At 36.4% G+C, this 16,936-nt stretch overlaps 1 protein-coding gene across 18 annotated transcripts in view; it reads right to left on the bottom strand.

The window, feature by feature from the left end:
- The window catches only part of ACACA (acetyl-CoA carboxylase alpha), a 259,377-nt gene that overhangs the window by 158,536 nt on the left and 83,905 nt on the right, over window positions 1–16,936 (bottom strand). For all 18 annotated transcript variants that reach the window (XM_019732514.3, XM_088802082.1, XM_088802081.1 and 15 more), the window contains 6 exons: window positions 13,554–13,663; window positions 11,410–11,491; window positions 10,533–10,631; window positions 9,061–9,167; window positions 6,323–6,433; window positions 562–771 (listed from right to left, as the gene is read on the bottom strand). In XM_019732514.3, the coding sequence (XP_019588073.3) occupies window positions 562–771; window positions 6,323–6,433; window positions 9,061–9,167; window positions 10,533–10,631; window positions 11,410–11,491; window positions 13,554–13,663 (719 nt within the window). The remainder of the gene's footprint in view (window positions 1–561; window positions 772–6,322; window positions 6,434–9,060; window positions 9,168–10,532; window positions 10,632–11,409; window positions 11,492–13,553; window positions 13,664–16,936) is intronic.

Below are 16,936 nucleotides of genomic sequence, written 5' to 3'. Positions count from 1 at the left end.
ACCATGTTAAATCACTAAACTACAACTATTTCCAAGAGACCTGCAAGATTGCCCAGAGATTATTTTCTCTACAAAAATATAATCCCCAATTTAATAAAATTAAAAATAAATAAATAAGTGGAATATGTGAACTTTAAAGATACTTAGAGGATCTTTTAAGAGATAATGGATTTGAATAAATTTGTCTGAGAACTCAATGATAATCAATCTAAAAAAATGGAACTATCTGTTTATCACGAGCTTGTTAAAAAAAAAAAAAATAAGTAAAAAATCAAACAATAAGGTTAAAAATCCCAAAAGATTTTTCTTCTTTATCCCTACTCAAACCAGTACACTGATTTTTCTTTTTTCAAAAGTGTTAACTACTTCAGAGCTTGAAATGTTTGTTGGCAACTCTCCTAGAGGGAGAACAGCAGAATTATTTCTACTGGAAAAGAATATAATCTTATCAACGATCCAGAATCACTGCTAGAAATCCCACTGTGCTCAGATAGGTATATGAACTGAATGAGTAGGAGTTCTGTGTAAGAAAACAAAACTTAGAGCTTTTCATGTACATACCTGTTCCATATGTTCAAATACTGCTGGAGTAGCGATAGCAGCAGGTGCCTCCTCAATAATCTTCTGATGCCTGCGCTGTACAGAGCAATCACGACCAAACAAAGAGATAGCGTTGCCATACTGATCTGCCAAGATCTGCACCTCGAGGTGACGAGACTGTTTGGCCAGTCTCATCACAAATATAGGAGAGCCGGGGACTTCCGCTTGGACCTATGTGTAGAGAAGAAAATAAAACAAATGTTTAAGTGGTAAGCATTTTTTCTATCCTGAAAAGCTGCTTTAATTTCAACAGGCAGATGCCTAGAAGTGTCAGGGACCATGTCAATCAGTAGGAATACAAAAATGAATCAAATATAGTTCATGTCCTTGTCTATTTTTTTCATTGTTTATTTTATTTATATGTCATGTCATTAATGCACGTTTAATAATTTCCAGTTCTTACTTTTCATAGACAACCATGCTTATATAAATGCCTTTTTTCTAAAATAAGTTTTGGTATTTAATTTTGCTATATCATTTTTATTTTATTATTTTATTAATTTATATTAAATGGAATGGAATATGTGAACTTTTGAATATGTGAGTTTCAGGTGTATAAAACAACGTAATGATTAGACATTTACACCCTGACAAAGTGATAACCCCCCTCCCAGTCTACTACCCCTCTGAAATCATACATAGCTATTATAATACCATTGGCTATATTCCTTATGCTGTACTTTACATCCCGTGACTATATATATATAAATACACACACACACACACACACACACACTCACAGTGGCAAAAAAATGTATACACATTTTAAGATAACAACATATATATATATATGTATATATATATATATATACACATATATATATGTTTAATTATAGTTAACATTCAATATTATTCGACATCAGCTTCAGGTGTACAGTGCAGTGGTCAGGCATCTACACAATCTATGAAGTGATCCCGCTGATAAGTCCAGTACCCACGTGATACCCTACATGGTTTTTACAACATTATTGATTATATCCCCCATACTGTATTTCACCTCCCCATGACTGTTTTCTGACTACCAATTCGTACTTTCTAATCCCTTCACCCTCTCCCCATCCCCTAACCCCCCTCCCATCTAGCAACCATCAGTTTTTTTCTCTGTATCTCTGAGTTTATTTCTGTTTCGTTTGCTCATTTATTCTGTTCTTTAGATTCCACATATAAGTGAGATCATATGGTATTTAATTTTCTCATGACCTTGTCTATTTTTAAGAGACTGCATTCTTAGTTACATAACCAATATTAATTGATGAATATGAAAACATATGAACATTCAGCGTTACAAGGGTAAAGAACAAGATATTTTGAAAACACACACACACAAATCCCACAAATGGGCAAAATACTGCCATGAACTCCAAACAGCCAAATGTACAACCTGCTCCAGACTAGATGTTTTCCTGGTTCACATGACCGCATATATGATATTGTTATAGTCAAATGACTTTTATCTTCAATTTTGAAGCATATTGTTACTGGATACAGAATTCTACACTGGTAATTATTTTCTTTCACACTTAAAAAATACCCCAATGTTTTCTGGCTTTCACTGTTTCTACTGAGATGACAGCTATCAATCTTATTGTAACTCCTTTGAAAGTAATCTTTTTTTTCCAGCTTCTTTAAGACTTTCTGTTTCTTTTTAGTGGAGTGAGGTGGCAGATTTACTCAGATAAGCTTAAATGTAGGTTTTTCTATACTTGTCCTGCGGGGCTCATAGTGTTTTTTGAATCTGTGCTTGGTATCTTTTATCAGTTCAGGAAAATTCTTAACCATTATCTCTTCAAGAATTGCTTCTGCTCCATTTCTTCAAATATTGCTTCTGTCCCATTCTCTCTCTCTTTTCCTCTGAGACTCGAAGTACATGATGTTAAATCATTTTACTGTATCCCATATATCTTTTATGCTCTGTATCTTTTATGCTCTTTTTTGCTGTAACAAGTCACCCCAAGACTCAGTGGCTTCCTTAGGACATCAACCATTTTATTTGCTCATAATGCTGTGCTCATCTGGGCAGTTCTTCTGGTTTTGCCTGGGGTCACTCGCATGCATAGCATCATCTGGTTACTCAAGTGGGGCTGAATGGTCTCACTCAAATGTCTGATGACTTGTGTTGACTGTCGTCTGGTAGGTCTAGGGAGCCTCGACTGGAACAGCTCAGCTCTATTACATGTGGCCTCTCATCTTCCAATAAGCTAGACCAGGCTTCTTTAGTGTAGTGTTCAAAGAGGGTGAGGGCTGAATCTGCAAGACTTTATAACTCTAGGCTCTAGAATTTACACACCACCACTCTGACCACATTCTAATGGCCTAAGCAAGCCACAGGCCAGCTGAGATTCAGGGCTGGGAAAGAGATGCGACCTCTTTATGGGAGGAAAGGCAAAGTCACACTGCGAAAGGGATATACATATAAGGATGGGAGGAGTATGTGCGGCCATCTCTGCAAACAATTGACTATGGTCTTCCCTCTGGTCACAATAATTCACATACCTCCTACATGCAAAATAGACTCACCCCCTCCCCAGACCCCTAAAGTCATCCATTCACTCATGGCATCAGATTTGAGGTCCATTTTCTCATGAGTCATGTCCAGAAGCAAATGAGACTCCTTGGGTGCAACAACTTAGGTGCAGTTTCTCTTGATCCACAGATCTGGGAACTAAAAAGACAAGTTATCTGCCCCCAACACCCCCAACATTTAATGATGAGATGGGGAGAGGATAATTGTAAAAGATACTCCTGTTCAAAGAAGAGAAGATGGGCGTACATAACAGGCATTGGCCCACAGAAATTCTGAAATCCAGATAAGTATATGTTGTCAGGGTCCCTTACTCCAGGGTTATGGAATGATTCTTAGTTTTGTTTTGTTTTGTTTTGGTTTCGTTTTTAGGGTCTTGTTCTGCTCCCTGGGAGTGGTTTCCTAATCTGTGGCTCCTTTGCTCTTAGCTCTGCTCTCTAGGCTCCTGGCTCTGCTCTCTGAAAAATCTCTCTTCTTATTAGAAATGACAAATGTTACAAATGAACAGCTTTCTCGGTCTGCTTCCCATTCGTAAAAAATTGAAGACCCAGGGGCCGGCCCGGTGGCTCAGACGGTTAGAGCTCCATGCTCCTAACTCCGAAGGCTGCCGGTTCGATTCCCACATGGGCCAGTGGGCTCTCAACCACAAGGTTGCCAGTTCAATTTCTCGAGTCCCGCAAGGGATGGTGGGCAGCGCTCCCTGCAACTAAGATTGAACACGGCACCTTGAGATGAGCTGCCGCTGAGCTCCCGGATGGCTCAGTTGGTTGGAGCACATCCTTTCAACCACAAGGTTGCCGGTTCGACTCCCACAAGGGATGGTGGGCTGTGCCCCCTGGAACTAGCAATGTCAACTGGACCTGGAGTGAGCTGCACCCTCCACAACTAAGATTGAAAGGACAACAACTTGACTTGGAAAAAAGGCCTGGAAGTACACACTGTTCCCCAATAAAGTCCTGTAACCTTTCCCCAATAATAATAATAAAAAAAAAAATCTTTAAAAAAAAAAAATTGAAGACCCAGAGGCCTCTCTGAAGTTTATTTTTCATCCTTTTGTTTCTTCATGCTTCAGTCTGAATTTTCTTCTGACCTATCTTCCAGTCACTAATTCTCTCTTCAACTTCATTTATATGCTGTTGAACTCCTCTGTTGACTTCTTAATTTCAGTTATTGCATTTTCAGTTCTAGATTTCTCATTTGTTTCTTCTTTATGGTTTCCAGTTTTCTGTCAAAATTCTCAATCTTATCTTTAATTTCCTTGAATTAATTTAGTATTGTTAAAGTTCTTGTCTGATAGATCCATTATCTAAACCCTCTGTGGGTCTGTTTCTACTGACTTATTTTTCTTGATTCTCAATCATGTAATTTAATATGCTGCTTATTCTTAACTGGCTGCTTGATATTGCATTTGAAAAATTAACAGAAATAATTTGAGATTCTGGATGTGATCTTTCTCTGGAGAGAATTGATATTTGCTTCCTGCTGGTGGCTAGGGACACTAGCAATCCTAGAACATTTTGCTTGAATCAAGGGTTGAGTGTTTTGAAGCTGAGATTTAGTCCCTGTGAGTGCTGGTCTATTTGTAGTTCATTCTTGCTCCTAAAGTATAGTCCCTTCAAGATCCAAAACTGAAATGTGGGAGGTTTCCCAGGGCACTCTACTCAGCAAGCCCTGAAGTCTAACTAAGTTTTGTCCTTTTATTCTTGTAAGATTGTTGAAAACTCTAGCCAGTTTCTCAACTGCTTCTTCTGAAACTAGAAGATATCTCCAGGGAAAAAGTGGCCTCAAATGGCAGGCTCACCTCTTTGGGTTTCCTTCTTTTTCTATATCTTAGCCCATAATTCTTCATTGTCTTAAAAGGTCTCTAATGCCTTACAACAGATTTTTTTTTTTTAATTTGGTCCAGCTTTTCTAGTTTGTTGTCAATTGGAGGACTGATTTGAGTGATTTACTTAATCACTATTGGAACTTAATGACTTTCACGTAAAACTTTCTAATTTTACTATTCTAGTTTCTTCAACTATTTGATCCCATAGTATTAAGTAGTTTTGAAATATCTACAGGAGTCAACATTTTAAAAAATTAACATGTTTTTTCTTTTCCTTCTAAGAGCAAAAGACCTTTTCTTTAGACCCCATAAGGCACAGAAATATAATACCTATGAAATTAGAATTATTATAGAAGGAATGTAAAGAAAAAAACAGGTAATATTCAAATTCTGACATTCAAAAATAGAATAATGTAGCAAAACAATACCTTTATCACATTCTTTGTGTAGTTATATCAAATCATGGACGACCCATTAGACTTTTCTCTTTAGCTCATGACAATGGAGCAAGAAGTTTGCTGCTGAATGATTTACACACACACACACACACACACACACACACACACACACGGGCAAATAAAAGGTGACTAGGGGTATTAGTAAAAGATTGTACAAACTAAAAGATGCTGGGTAAAATAAGAAAAAGTATAAAGCTTGGAAAGTGAAAAGGCCAGAATGTGTCCCAATTTTCCTTTTTCTGACTCATCTTTTTCTGGGTATTGGTAGGCGGAAAAAGAATGAGTCAAGTATGTGAGGGTAACTCTAAGGGCAAGGAAAAAGATTCTCTAAGATTCTGAAAAAAGAGCATTTCTTTGGCCTCCACAAACAACCTGTAGTATGGCCACATCAATTTGGCCACAAGTAAGATGGGAGGGCAGAGAAAGACCTATGCTTAGCTTCCCTGAGGTTCCCTCAGTTCTCACAGAATGTGGGCCTGCCATAGGGTTCCTGTGCCAGGGTGTGGTGGCCATGCAGCACAGGTTAGGGTGTAGCTTGCTGGGCCAGCAGGGTAGATAAAACTCATGGCAGAAACTCAGGAGCCTGCAGCCAATTTGAACTGAAGTGAGGTAAAGTCAATCAGAGAGTCTGGGCCTGACGAAGCCAAAAGCAGCCAGATCAGGAGTTAACTATACTATCTACTTTATCTATAATGCCAGCAGAAGAGGGGTGCAAAAATACAGAAAGGCATTGGCTTTTCCTTATCACTATAAGGTCCTAGGAGCCACTATATAGGGAAGAGCTTTCCGAGAAACTGAGGACTTTTACTCATATATAAGAGAGAATAACTCTGTTTTCTGGACATCGAAATTATAGTGTTAAATCATGTATCACTGATACATATGTTAATTCAAACAAAGACAGCTGTACTCTACCTGTCTGAAGAGGTTAGGGAAGTCATCCGCATTGTTGACTTTTCGGATTCCTTTTCCTCCTCCTCCTTCTGAGGCTTTGATCATTACTGGATATCCAACTTCCTCTGCTGCCTTCAAGAAGAAAGAGAAAATGGAAGAGTGGTATTAGTAAGGAGGGAGAAAATTGGCATTTTCTCCCTTTAAGAATGCTGTTATGTGGTAGGCCTATTTGTAACAAAATAGAAGGATCTTCTATTTTGTTACAAAATAGAAGATGTAGTAAGTGAAAGAAGTAATAGAACAATATTTGTAGAGTTAGGGTGAACCAAAAAAAATTGCCTTTATGTTTATGTATGATCATATACATATTCATACACCCACATATGTAGATGCAAAAAAATAAGTCTACAATATACATCAGTGGCAATTTATTAAAGAAAGATGGGTGGATATAAACTTTCACTTTATACTGTACATATTTCTGTATAATTGGAGTTTCTTATATATATTCAGGTATTCATGTATTTATTACCCATAATTTTTATTTTTTAAAAAGACATAAATAGTTCACTTAATATATGCTGATGGTCTCCAGATAGCATCTGACAACATATAAGTAAGACTCAACATATCAGAACTCTCACATACCCAGAAATTTTTCCTCAAAAATTTCTCAACCTTTTATAAGAGATGAAAATGAGAAGATATCAAAATCTTTATAAAATTAGTCAGAAAACTAATTTTCAACACATGCTCTAAATGTGCTTTTTCACATTATAGTATTTTATAATGATCAGGTGATTTTCCTAAAACTTTTTGAAAAATTAATCATATAACCATTAAGTAAAGAGCTGGCTAAATGAAAATACACCCAGATAGTTAGAATACTATGCAATTATTAAAAGGAATGAGGTGATTTTTACATGTAACCATATGGAAGATGTCCAAATTGTATTATTAAGGCAAAAAGTAAACAAAAGTTTAAAATAACCAAGTCATTCCTTCATCAAAACATTCCAGTCTTTTAAGTCTCACATTACAGCAGAATCTAAAAATATGTGTCACCAGAAAAAGACCATTTCAAATTTTAATTTGTGTCAGTAGATTAAGCGTGACAATCTTTCAATCATAGCCTCATCTCTTCTAAAATTCTCTTAACTCTATTCATTTCTGTTCTTATAGACAGAGTTAGCATGATGAACTCAATCACTGGGTTATAAGTGATCAAAGAGACAGCCACGAATGTGAAAAAGAGACAAAACAAATAGAGTAGCCCACATGATGTCAATAAGTAAGAACGTAGACCTTTTAAAAATATATGAAGGCTTTAGGCACAAGTCATCCATTTAAAATATTTTAGAAGAATTTTAATACCCTGAGGAAAATGATTATATATAAGTAAAAAAAATGAGGATTACTAAATAACATATATAGTAAGACTCTAATTTTATAATTATCATAATAATTATGGGAATCTATTGATAAAGATTATCATTATATAAAACTATGAATCAAAAATGGCTGGAAGAAAATATATATGAGTATGTTCAGGGGATTTATCTCTGGTTAGTAGGTTTAGGGGTGGTTTTATCATCTCTTTTCTGGCTTTCCAAATTTTCTACCACATAATTCTGTTTACAATTATAACCAGGAAAAAAAGGAATTTTAATTGATAAGCAAAATTGCTAGGCTTCTACTCTTTTGAAAATTATGGCAAATAGAATACAGCATTTGCAATTTAATTAGAAATACTCATTTTTATTAAAGAGATTATAGGCTACTTAATTTAAAATGTAAACAATACAGTAAAATTAGTTGAGCATTCAGTGTTCCTCTTGAATTTATAACATACATGTCAAACACAAATAGTGTGTTTTTCTAAAATAGCCTCTTTCATCATCTACCTGCATGCATGCACACCTGACATTTCCAATTAATTAAAAAGTGAAAGGGGAACAAACTGGAGAGAACTATAAAAGGAAAGATAAGATTAAATTGAAGAAAGGATCTCCTTTTTCTTGGACTCATGTTTCTACATGAATGGACAATAATTATAAAGTAACACATTCAGCCTCTCTCAGTTCCCCCCCTCACACCTCCCCAAGGGAAAATAAGTAAATTATGTGATTGGTCAGTTTGGAAGGAAGAACTGAGCACACATAGCTCAGCCTCTCTCTCCTTTGGGATCAGCCCCCTGCATAGAACATATGCTCTTTGTCAGCTCTCAGCCATACAACAAGCTGAAGGGTAAAAGCTGTGTCTCTGTAGAGGGAAGTCTGTGGTTATTGGGCACCACTAACCAGTGAGTGAGACTGTTTAACTGACGTTGGGGTTACAAATCTGATTGATGCTACACACTTAAGCCATTTTCACCAATCTCTCTCTCTATTCGTAATAAAGTTGACGTTTTGATCTCTATCTGCCCGGCTTCTTGGTTCTGAACTCAAGCAGGGGAAAAAGTGTATTGTTTGTTGCCCTTCCCTCCCATACACACACATTAACAGGTGGTGGAGAGGAGAAACAGCATCTCCTTAAAGCTCTGATTTAACCACCTAAGAAACGTTCTTTCCAAGTGAGAAGCTTTTTTCAAAACAAATTTAAATTATTTTTGTCATGTCTTCCCTCTATAAACTACACTTCCTGGTCTTACAACCCTAATCCCATCAAGGGTATATATCATGAACTAGGCTCCAAATCGTTATATTTCTGACTATAATTGGTCAGTTGAAAGACATCATTCCCTAGGGTTAATAACCTACCTTTAGCCCATCATCCACATCCTTCACATAACCTTTTTCATACAGTTCCTGGGGAACACTTAAGATATGTTTTGAAAAATTGTTTTCCTGCCAGTCCACACGAAGACCTGCAAGAGATTAACAGTGACTTAAAAGCAGCTATAAGAGCTTCTGTTCTCATCAATTTTCTGCCACACTTTCTTTAAAATACTCTCATATTTATCCAAAATTAAGAATAGATAGGAGAAAAAAGGATGCCATAAAAATAAGTCCTTGGGGTTAAAAGTATTTACCTATAGCAGGAACCTGGCAACTTGGGTTTCCAGTGTAAGTGGGACCTTACACTGGAAAAATCAAGGAGAGCTAACAGGCAGCAACTTATAAAAATGCAAGGATATACAAGACTGAAAAAAACAACAACCATGTCAGACTTCTCACAGCAACTCAGCAGGCAAAATACCTTCGATTTGTGTGTTCAGGCCTGCTCCAGGGCCAGAGGTCTAGAAAATAATTCAATCTTTATGAGCCCTTAGAAATGGAAATGGCAGTTTTATTGGCCTCAGCAGAGTCATGATTCCATGCTCTCTGAATGTCCCTGTACTCAGCCACAAGGGGAATGCTATAGCCTCTCCATTCAAACAAGAACAAATTCAACCTTTCATTTTAAACTGTTTGACCCAGCAGGTCTGGAGAGGATATTGCAGCCCCCCTGGAGAGCTAGAGTAACAAGAGTTCAAATCTGTTCAGCTTCAAGACAATGGTCATTCCCATTTGATTTTAAGTGTATATCTGCTCCCTGTGCTCGGGTACTAAAAAAAGGCAAGTTCATATTGTTATCAGCTATAATTCACATGGTACTCTTTGAGGGACTTGCCAAGAATAAATCATTCTCAGAAAAATTTTATCCTTCTGCATGCCTGGAACAAAGGTTGACTATTGACCTAATTTTCTATATCAACGGCAAGTAAATGAGAGGTTGAATGGTATTAAACAGGCAAAGCAAATCCTCAATACATCAATACAAAGCAGATCATCACTACAATACAGCAAATCATCAGAAAAATACTGGCAGGCAAATACTTCAGCAGGTGGATTTTAGGTTTTCTCAGTGATACAGGTCACTTCCCAGGCAGGTTCAAGGCCTTAATTCTGCCTAGCAAGTCCAACTCTGAGAAAGATTCTAGCCCACCCAGAGTAGATACGAATCCCTAGCAGCGTATTAGTTTTCCCAGAGTTTCTCCAAATTAAGTTCCAAGATCACTTAAATCAGAGTTTAGCATCTGTGCACCTGGTACTAAATGTATATTCCTAAGACATAAAATCACAGATGTATTAATTAAGCCTAGAGATAAAAGATACCAGGAATCAATCTGGATTCTATTTCTTTTCAAGAATCCCAATATTTTAAACAAACTTAAGCCCCAAGCCACAGTCCCAAATATCCTACTAACCTTTTTCATACTTCAAGATACAAACAAGAAATAGTTTCTTACCACTGCCATTCCAGGGAAGAGTTGGGATACCTGCAGTTTGAGCCACTATGGAAGATGCAATCTTATCCCCCAAAGCCCACATGGCCTGGCTTGGTGGACCTAAAAATAAAACAAGAACACTGATTATAACATTCTGGCCTCATTTGTGTCATATACATTTTGTGTTCTATATAATTATTTTTGTATTTGTCTTGTGTCTCCTACACCACGTGGCATGGAGATCATAAACTTGATTATGGGGGCGACCGTGTTTTCACTCGTCTTTGTACCCTTCACAGAAGCTAACATAGTAAGCTTTCAGCACACAGTGAGAGCTCAATATGTATAAACATATACTGAATAAATTCCTGACCAATCTAACTCTGATTTTATCGTCGTAGGACCGTTGAGTGGTTAATGAAATAATATATATATATAATTAGTATAGTTCCTGTACATTGTAGCTGCTGTGCTACAATCGTTCCAAGAATAGGAAGAGAAAGACATCAGGTGATAAATTTGAAGGGTAATACTGAGCAAACAAAAAAGAAAGAAATGAAAGGAGGGAAAGTAAGTCTCTTTTTAAAGTGTCTTTCAAAAACCTATTCTCTCCAGCAATCCAGATAAACCCTTTTTAAATATCTAGTAGATTCCTGTATTTAACCTTTCCTGTTTGGCCAGTTTACAAACCCTCCAGACTCTACCCTCTGTCCCCATTCTGTCTCAGCTCCAAACCAGGAAAAGGGCTTCCTCTGACAGTTGCGGAGTGGTAAAAAATAATAGAATATTAAACAGAAGAAAAGCACGATGAAAAATAAGAGAACATTACACATGGATGTAGAGTGGAGTATGACAGAAACTGACAGAAAGAAAAAGACAACGTGTTCGAAAGGCTTACCCATGAAAGCGATGCCATTTTTCAAAAGCAGTTCTGGGAGCTTGGGATTCTCAGAAGCATGACCCCAGCCAGCCCACACTGCCTGCAAGGGAACAAACACAATATGGTTCATTCTTAAAATTCATGTTAAAAAAAATACATGATAAACTGTATTATTCTCTACCAAGACTGACGCTATTCCATGAGGTACAATAGCTCCACGGCAGCCTAATACTTAACTCAGCTTCTATGCTTGATTCTTGGCGAACTTTTTATAGAACAATATGCAGTAGTCTATTGTGGCAAAACCTGTGAAGAGGTCAAAACTAAGTTGAAATAGATATTAAGATCCAGCTAGTCTTGTTGCTCTTCAGGAAACTCAATTCACAGCCTTTCAACTAGACTCTATAGAGCCTTTTCTAGAAATACTGGTTTTCTTTCACAGATTCAGTTACTTTGGCCACCCAACTCCACCTTAATATCTAGTGGTTATACTGCCATACAAATCTCAAGCTTTGCTCTCTTTGGATTTAAGATACTTACCCTAAACTTCCTAACACAAGTGATAAGGGAAGAAATGACCTACTTATACACCACCATATTCTGGGCTAAGAATATTCCATTGGAAATAGGCAACTTTTCCTGACTTGGGAAGGTTTGAAGGTGAAATGGATAGAATAATCTCTGAAAAAAACCTTACAAACTTCCTGTTTGTATTATGTTTATGTTATTCTGACTAATTGCATTGTTTCTATTATATCTGTCCTTTCCATGTCTGTTATATAACATATAAAGGCATTTATCAATTCTCAACAGGATGCTTTCTATAAAATTAAAAGTTCTCTGGATATCCCCTTGTGCATAACTGTAAAATGGCTAAATTTGTTGGTGTTTTTTTTTTAATCCCTGTGACCACTTGGAGATTTTATTTGTGTTTATTAAAACTGTGGGGGCGGGTCCGGTGGCTCAGGCGGTTAGAGCTCTATGTTCCTAACTCCAAAGGCTGCCGGTTCGATTCCCACATGGGCCAGTGGGCTCTCAACCACAAGGTTGCCAGTTCAATTCCTAGAGTCCCGCAAGGGATGGTGGAGAGCACCCCCTGCAACTAAGATTGAACACAGCATCTTGAGCTGAGCTGCTGCTGAGCTCCCAGATGGCTCAGTTGGTTGGAGCACATCCTCTCAACCACAAGGTTGCTGGTTCGACTCCCAAGAGGGATGGTGGGCTGCGCCCCCTGCAACTAGCAACGAAAACTGGACCTGGAACTGAGTTGTGCCCTTCACAACTAAGACTCAAAGGACAACAACTTGAAGCTCAATGTCCACAACTAAGATTGAAAGGACAACAACTTGACTTGGAAAAAAAAGTCCTGGAAGTACACACTGTTCCCCAATAAAGTCCTGTTACCCTTCCCCAATAAAATCTTTAAAAAACAAAACAAAACCAACAACAACAACTGTGAAGCATTGTAATCCATTAGATGCAACAGGTTTTATTGGCAAGTGTAAATATTAGTTCATATATGAACTATAGTGCTGAATTTGAATATCTTTAAAGTGAAAACTTTTTTTTTTAATTTTTCATTTACAGTTGATATACAATATTATATTAGTTTCAGATACATAACACAGTGATTAGACATTTATATAATTTATGAAGTTATCACCCTGATAAATTTAGTACCCATCAGACACCACACATATCTATTACAATATTATTGACTATATTTCCTATGCTGTACTTTACATTCTTGTGACTATTTTTATAATTGGCAATTTGTACATCTTAATCTCCTTTTTTTTCACCCATCCTCCCAAACCCCTCCCATCTGGCAATTATCAGAATGTTCTCTGAATCTATGAATTTGTTTCTGTTTTATTTTGTGTTTTAGATTCCATACATAAGTGAAATCATACGGTATTTGTTTTTCTCTGTCTGACTTATTTCACTTCGCGTAATCCCCGCTAGGTCCATCCATATTGTCGCAAATAGCAAGATTTCATTTTCTATGGATGAGTAATATTCCATTGTATATATGTACCACCTTGTCTTTATCCATTGGTCTATCGATGGACACTTAAGTTGCCTCCATATCTTGGCTATTGTAAATAATGCTACAATGAACATATAAATTTGGTTTTAAAGGACACATTGGCATCTCTTACTTGTACTGGGATCCTTTTAGCAATATCAACAATTAATTCCACATTTGCATAGTTGTTGTTGTTTGGTCCTCCTGGCACTGGCACATAGTGATCTGCCATCTTAATGTACTCTGAAAATAGAAGCAAATTAATAGAGAACACATGCTTTATTTTCTGAAATATAACAGCAAAGCAAAACTATGTAAAGGACAGGTACCACCATAGGTAACCACAAACTGCATCAATCAGGTAATTTCTAGGACCATCTATTTGGAGGCTCTGACTTTATTAAGTCACAGGTACTAATGTGCACTAATTTAATATTTAGGAAGCTCTAATACTAAAACAGCAGTTCTTAAACATTTCACAATGTGACCTTTCTGAAGAGTCTTTATGATCCCTATATCAAAAATAATGTGTTTGTCATTTAGAGGCCCATGTACAATTATTCTATTCTGGGAAAAAGTTCTAGTCCTGACACCCTCTATCTTTAACTTGCACTGTACTCTGAGAAAGTGCTTTTCTTGATGTAGAGCTGGGACAGAATGAGGACAGAGGGTAGAGTCTGGAGGGTTTGTAGACTGTCCAAACAGGAAAGGTTAGATACAGGAAGCTACTAGATGTTTGAAAAGGGTTTGTCTGGATTGTTGGAGATAACAGACTTTAGAAAGATACTTCTAAAAGATGCTTTCTTTGCCTCCTTACATTTCTTTCTTTTCTTCAGTTTTTGCTCAGTATTCCCATTCAAATTTATCACCTAATATCTCTCTTCCTATTCCTGCAACGATTGCAGCAGAGCAGCTATAATGTACAGGAACTATACTAATAGGTTTTATATACATATATATGTATATATAAACACATATATATTTCACTAGCAATATGGGTGCCAAATTGCCTATATTCCCAACTACAGGTGTCATCAACCTTGTAAGTTTTGTTGGTCCTATAAATGAAAAAAAAAAAAAAAAATCCCAACCTACTATTGATTTGGTTTGCATTTCTTTGATTGCCACTGTTATTGAACCTCTGTTCATATGTTTATTTAATTCTTTTATGGACTACCTATTTGTGTTTTTTTGTTCATTCATGTTTTTCTATTGAAGGGTGTCTTTTGCTCATATTGTAGGTAGAAACTCTTTGCTTCTAATATGTTTTTCCAGATTATCATTTGTCTTTAACATTTTCCCTTTCTGTTTTTATTTGCTAAATAGAAATTTTTATTTTCAGGTAGTCAAATCTAACTTTTCTGTAGTTCAGTGGCTCTAGATAGAGAAATAAAAAGTTACTATATTTGGTGACCTAACTATCCTACACACACACACACACACACACACACACACACACACACACAGTGTGCAAAGGTACTGCTGTCACCAACCAACAACAGTTCAGAATTCTATATTATTACCATTCTCACTGTTCCTTAACCTGTCAATTGTGCCTATTCCCCTCCAGTTTCAGAACATGAAACCCAACGCTGATGTTAATAACGTACTCTTCTAGCTAAGCCTCCTTTTTCGTAATCTTTTAAATTGTAAAAATATCTAGTGTTCTAAACTGCATTACAGTGATGATTGCATAATGGTATGAATTTACTAAAACTTATAGAACTGTACACTTTTAAAAGAGTGACACTTCCAGTATGTAAATTAGATTCAATAAAGCTATTAAAATAACGTAATACAAAGAAAAAAGGAAAAATTCCTTAATTCAATACCACTGGTACTGCAATCCTTTCTAGAGTTCTAATTTTTTTTCAGTTACAGTTGACATTCAATATTATTTTATATTAGTTTCAGGTGTACAGCATAGTAGTTAGATAGTTATATAATTTACAAAGTGGTCCCCCTGATAAGTCTAGTACCTACCTGGCACCATACACATTTATTACAATATTATTGACTATATTCCCTATGCTGTACTTTACATCCCCACAACAATTTTGCAACTACCAACTTGTACTTCTTAATCCCTTCACCTTTTTCACCCAGTTCTCCAGCCCCCTCCCATCTGGCAACAATCAGTTTGTTCTCTGTATCTATGAGTCTGTTTCTGTTTTGTTTGTTCGTTTATTTTGTTCTTTAGATTCCAAACATAAGTGAAATCATATAGTATCTGTCTTTCTCTGTCTGACTTATTTCACTTAGCATAATATCCTCTAGGTCCATCCATGTTGTTGCAAATGTAAGATGTCATTTCTTTTTATGGAAGAGTAATATTCCATTGTATAAATTTACAATTTCTTTATCCAATTGTCCATTGATGGGCACTTAGGTTGTTTCCATACCTTGGCTATTGTAAATAACACGGCAATGAACACAGGCATGCAGGTATCTTTTCGAATTAGTGTTTCTAATTTCTTCAAATAAATACCCAAAAGTGGGAATCACTGGGTCATAAGGTGGTTCTTTTTTTAATTTTTTAAGGAAACCCTGTACTGTTTTCCATAGTTGAGTGCACTAATTTGCAATCCCACCAACAGTGCACTAGGGTTTCCTTTTCTCCACATCCTCACCAATATTTGTTGTTTGCTGATTTATTGATGATAGCTATTGTAACAGGCATGAGGTGATATCTCACTGTGGTTTTAATTTGCATTTCTCTGATGATCAGTGACATTGAGCATTTTTTCATATATCTATTGGTTATCTGTATGTCCTCTTTGGTGAAAAGTCTATTCAGGTCCTCTACCCATTTTTAAATTGGATTGTTTGTTTTTCTGGTGTTAAGTTGTATGAGTTCTTTATAAGTTTTGGATATTAACCCCTTATCAGATGTATCATGCATGAAAATTTTCTCCCATTCAGTAGCTTGTCTTTTCATTTTGTTGATGGTTTCTTTTGCTGTACAAAAACTTTTTAGTTTGATGTACTCCCACTTGTTTATTTTTTCTTTTGTTTCTCTTGCCCAAGGAGGTATATCATAAATAATATTACTACGAGCAATGTCAGAGAGTTTACTATGTTTTCTTCTAGGAGTTTTATGGCTTGGGGTCTTACATTTAAATCCTTAATCCATATTGAGTTTATTTTTGTATATGGTGTAAGAAGGTGGTCTAGTTTCTTCCTTCCCTTTTTTTTTTTTTTTTTTGCATGTATCTGTCCAGTTTTCCCAACACCATTTATTGAATAGCCTGTCTTTACCCCATTTGTATATACTTGCCTCCTTTGTCATAGATTAACCAAAAAGGCATAGATTTATTTCTGGGCTCTTTATTCTGTTCCATTGGTCTGTGTGTCTGTTTTAATGCCAGTACCATGCCATTTTGATTGCTATGTCCTTGTAGTAAAGTTTGGTATCAGCTATCGTGATACCACCCACTTTGTTCTTCTTTCTCAACATTGCTGTGGCTATTTCGGGGTCTTCTGTGGTTCCATATAAATTTTAGGATTATTTGTTCT

The sequence above is a fragment of the Rhinolophus sinicus genome, chromosome 12 (genome assembly GCF_057876585.1).
Source record: "Rhinolophus sinicus isolate RSI-liver-muscle chromosome 12, RSI-T2T, whole genome shotgun sequence".
In the NCBI taxonomy this organism is placed as follows: domain Eukaryota; kingdom Metazoa; phylum Chordata; class Mammalia; order Chiroptera; family Rhinolophidae; genus Rhinolophus; species Rhinolophus sinicus.
This window is presented reverse-complemented; position numbering and strand designations above follow the sequence as displayed.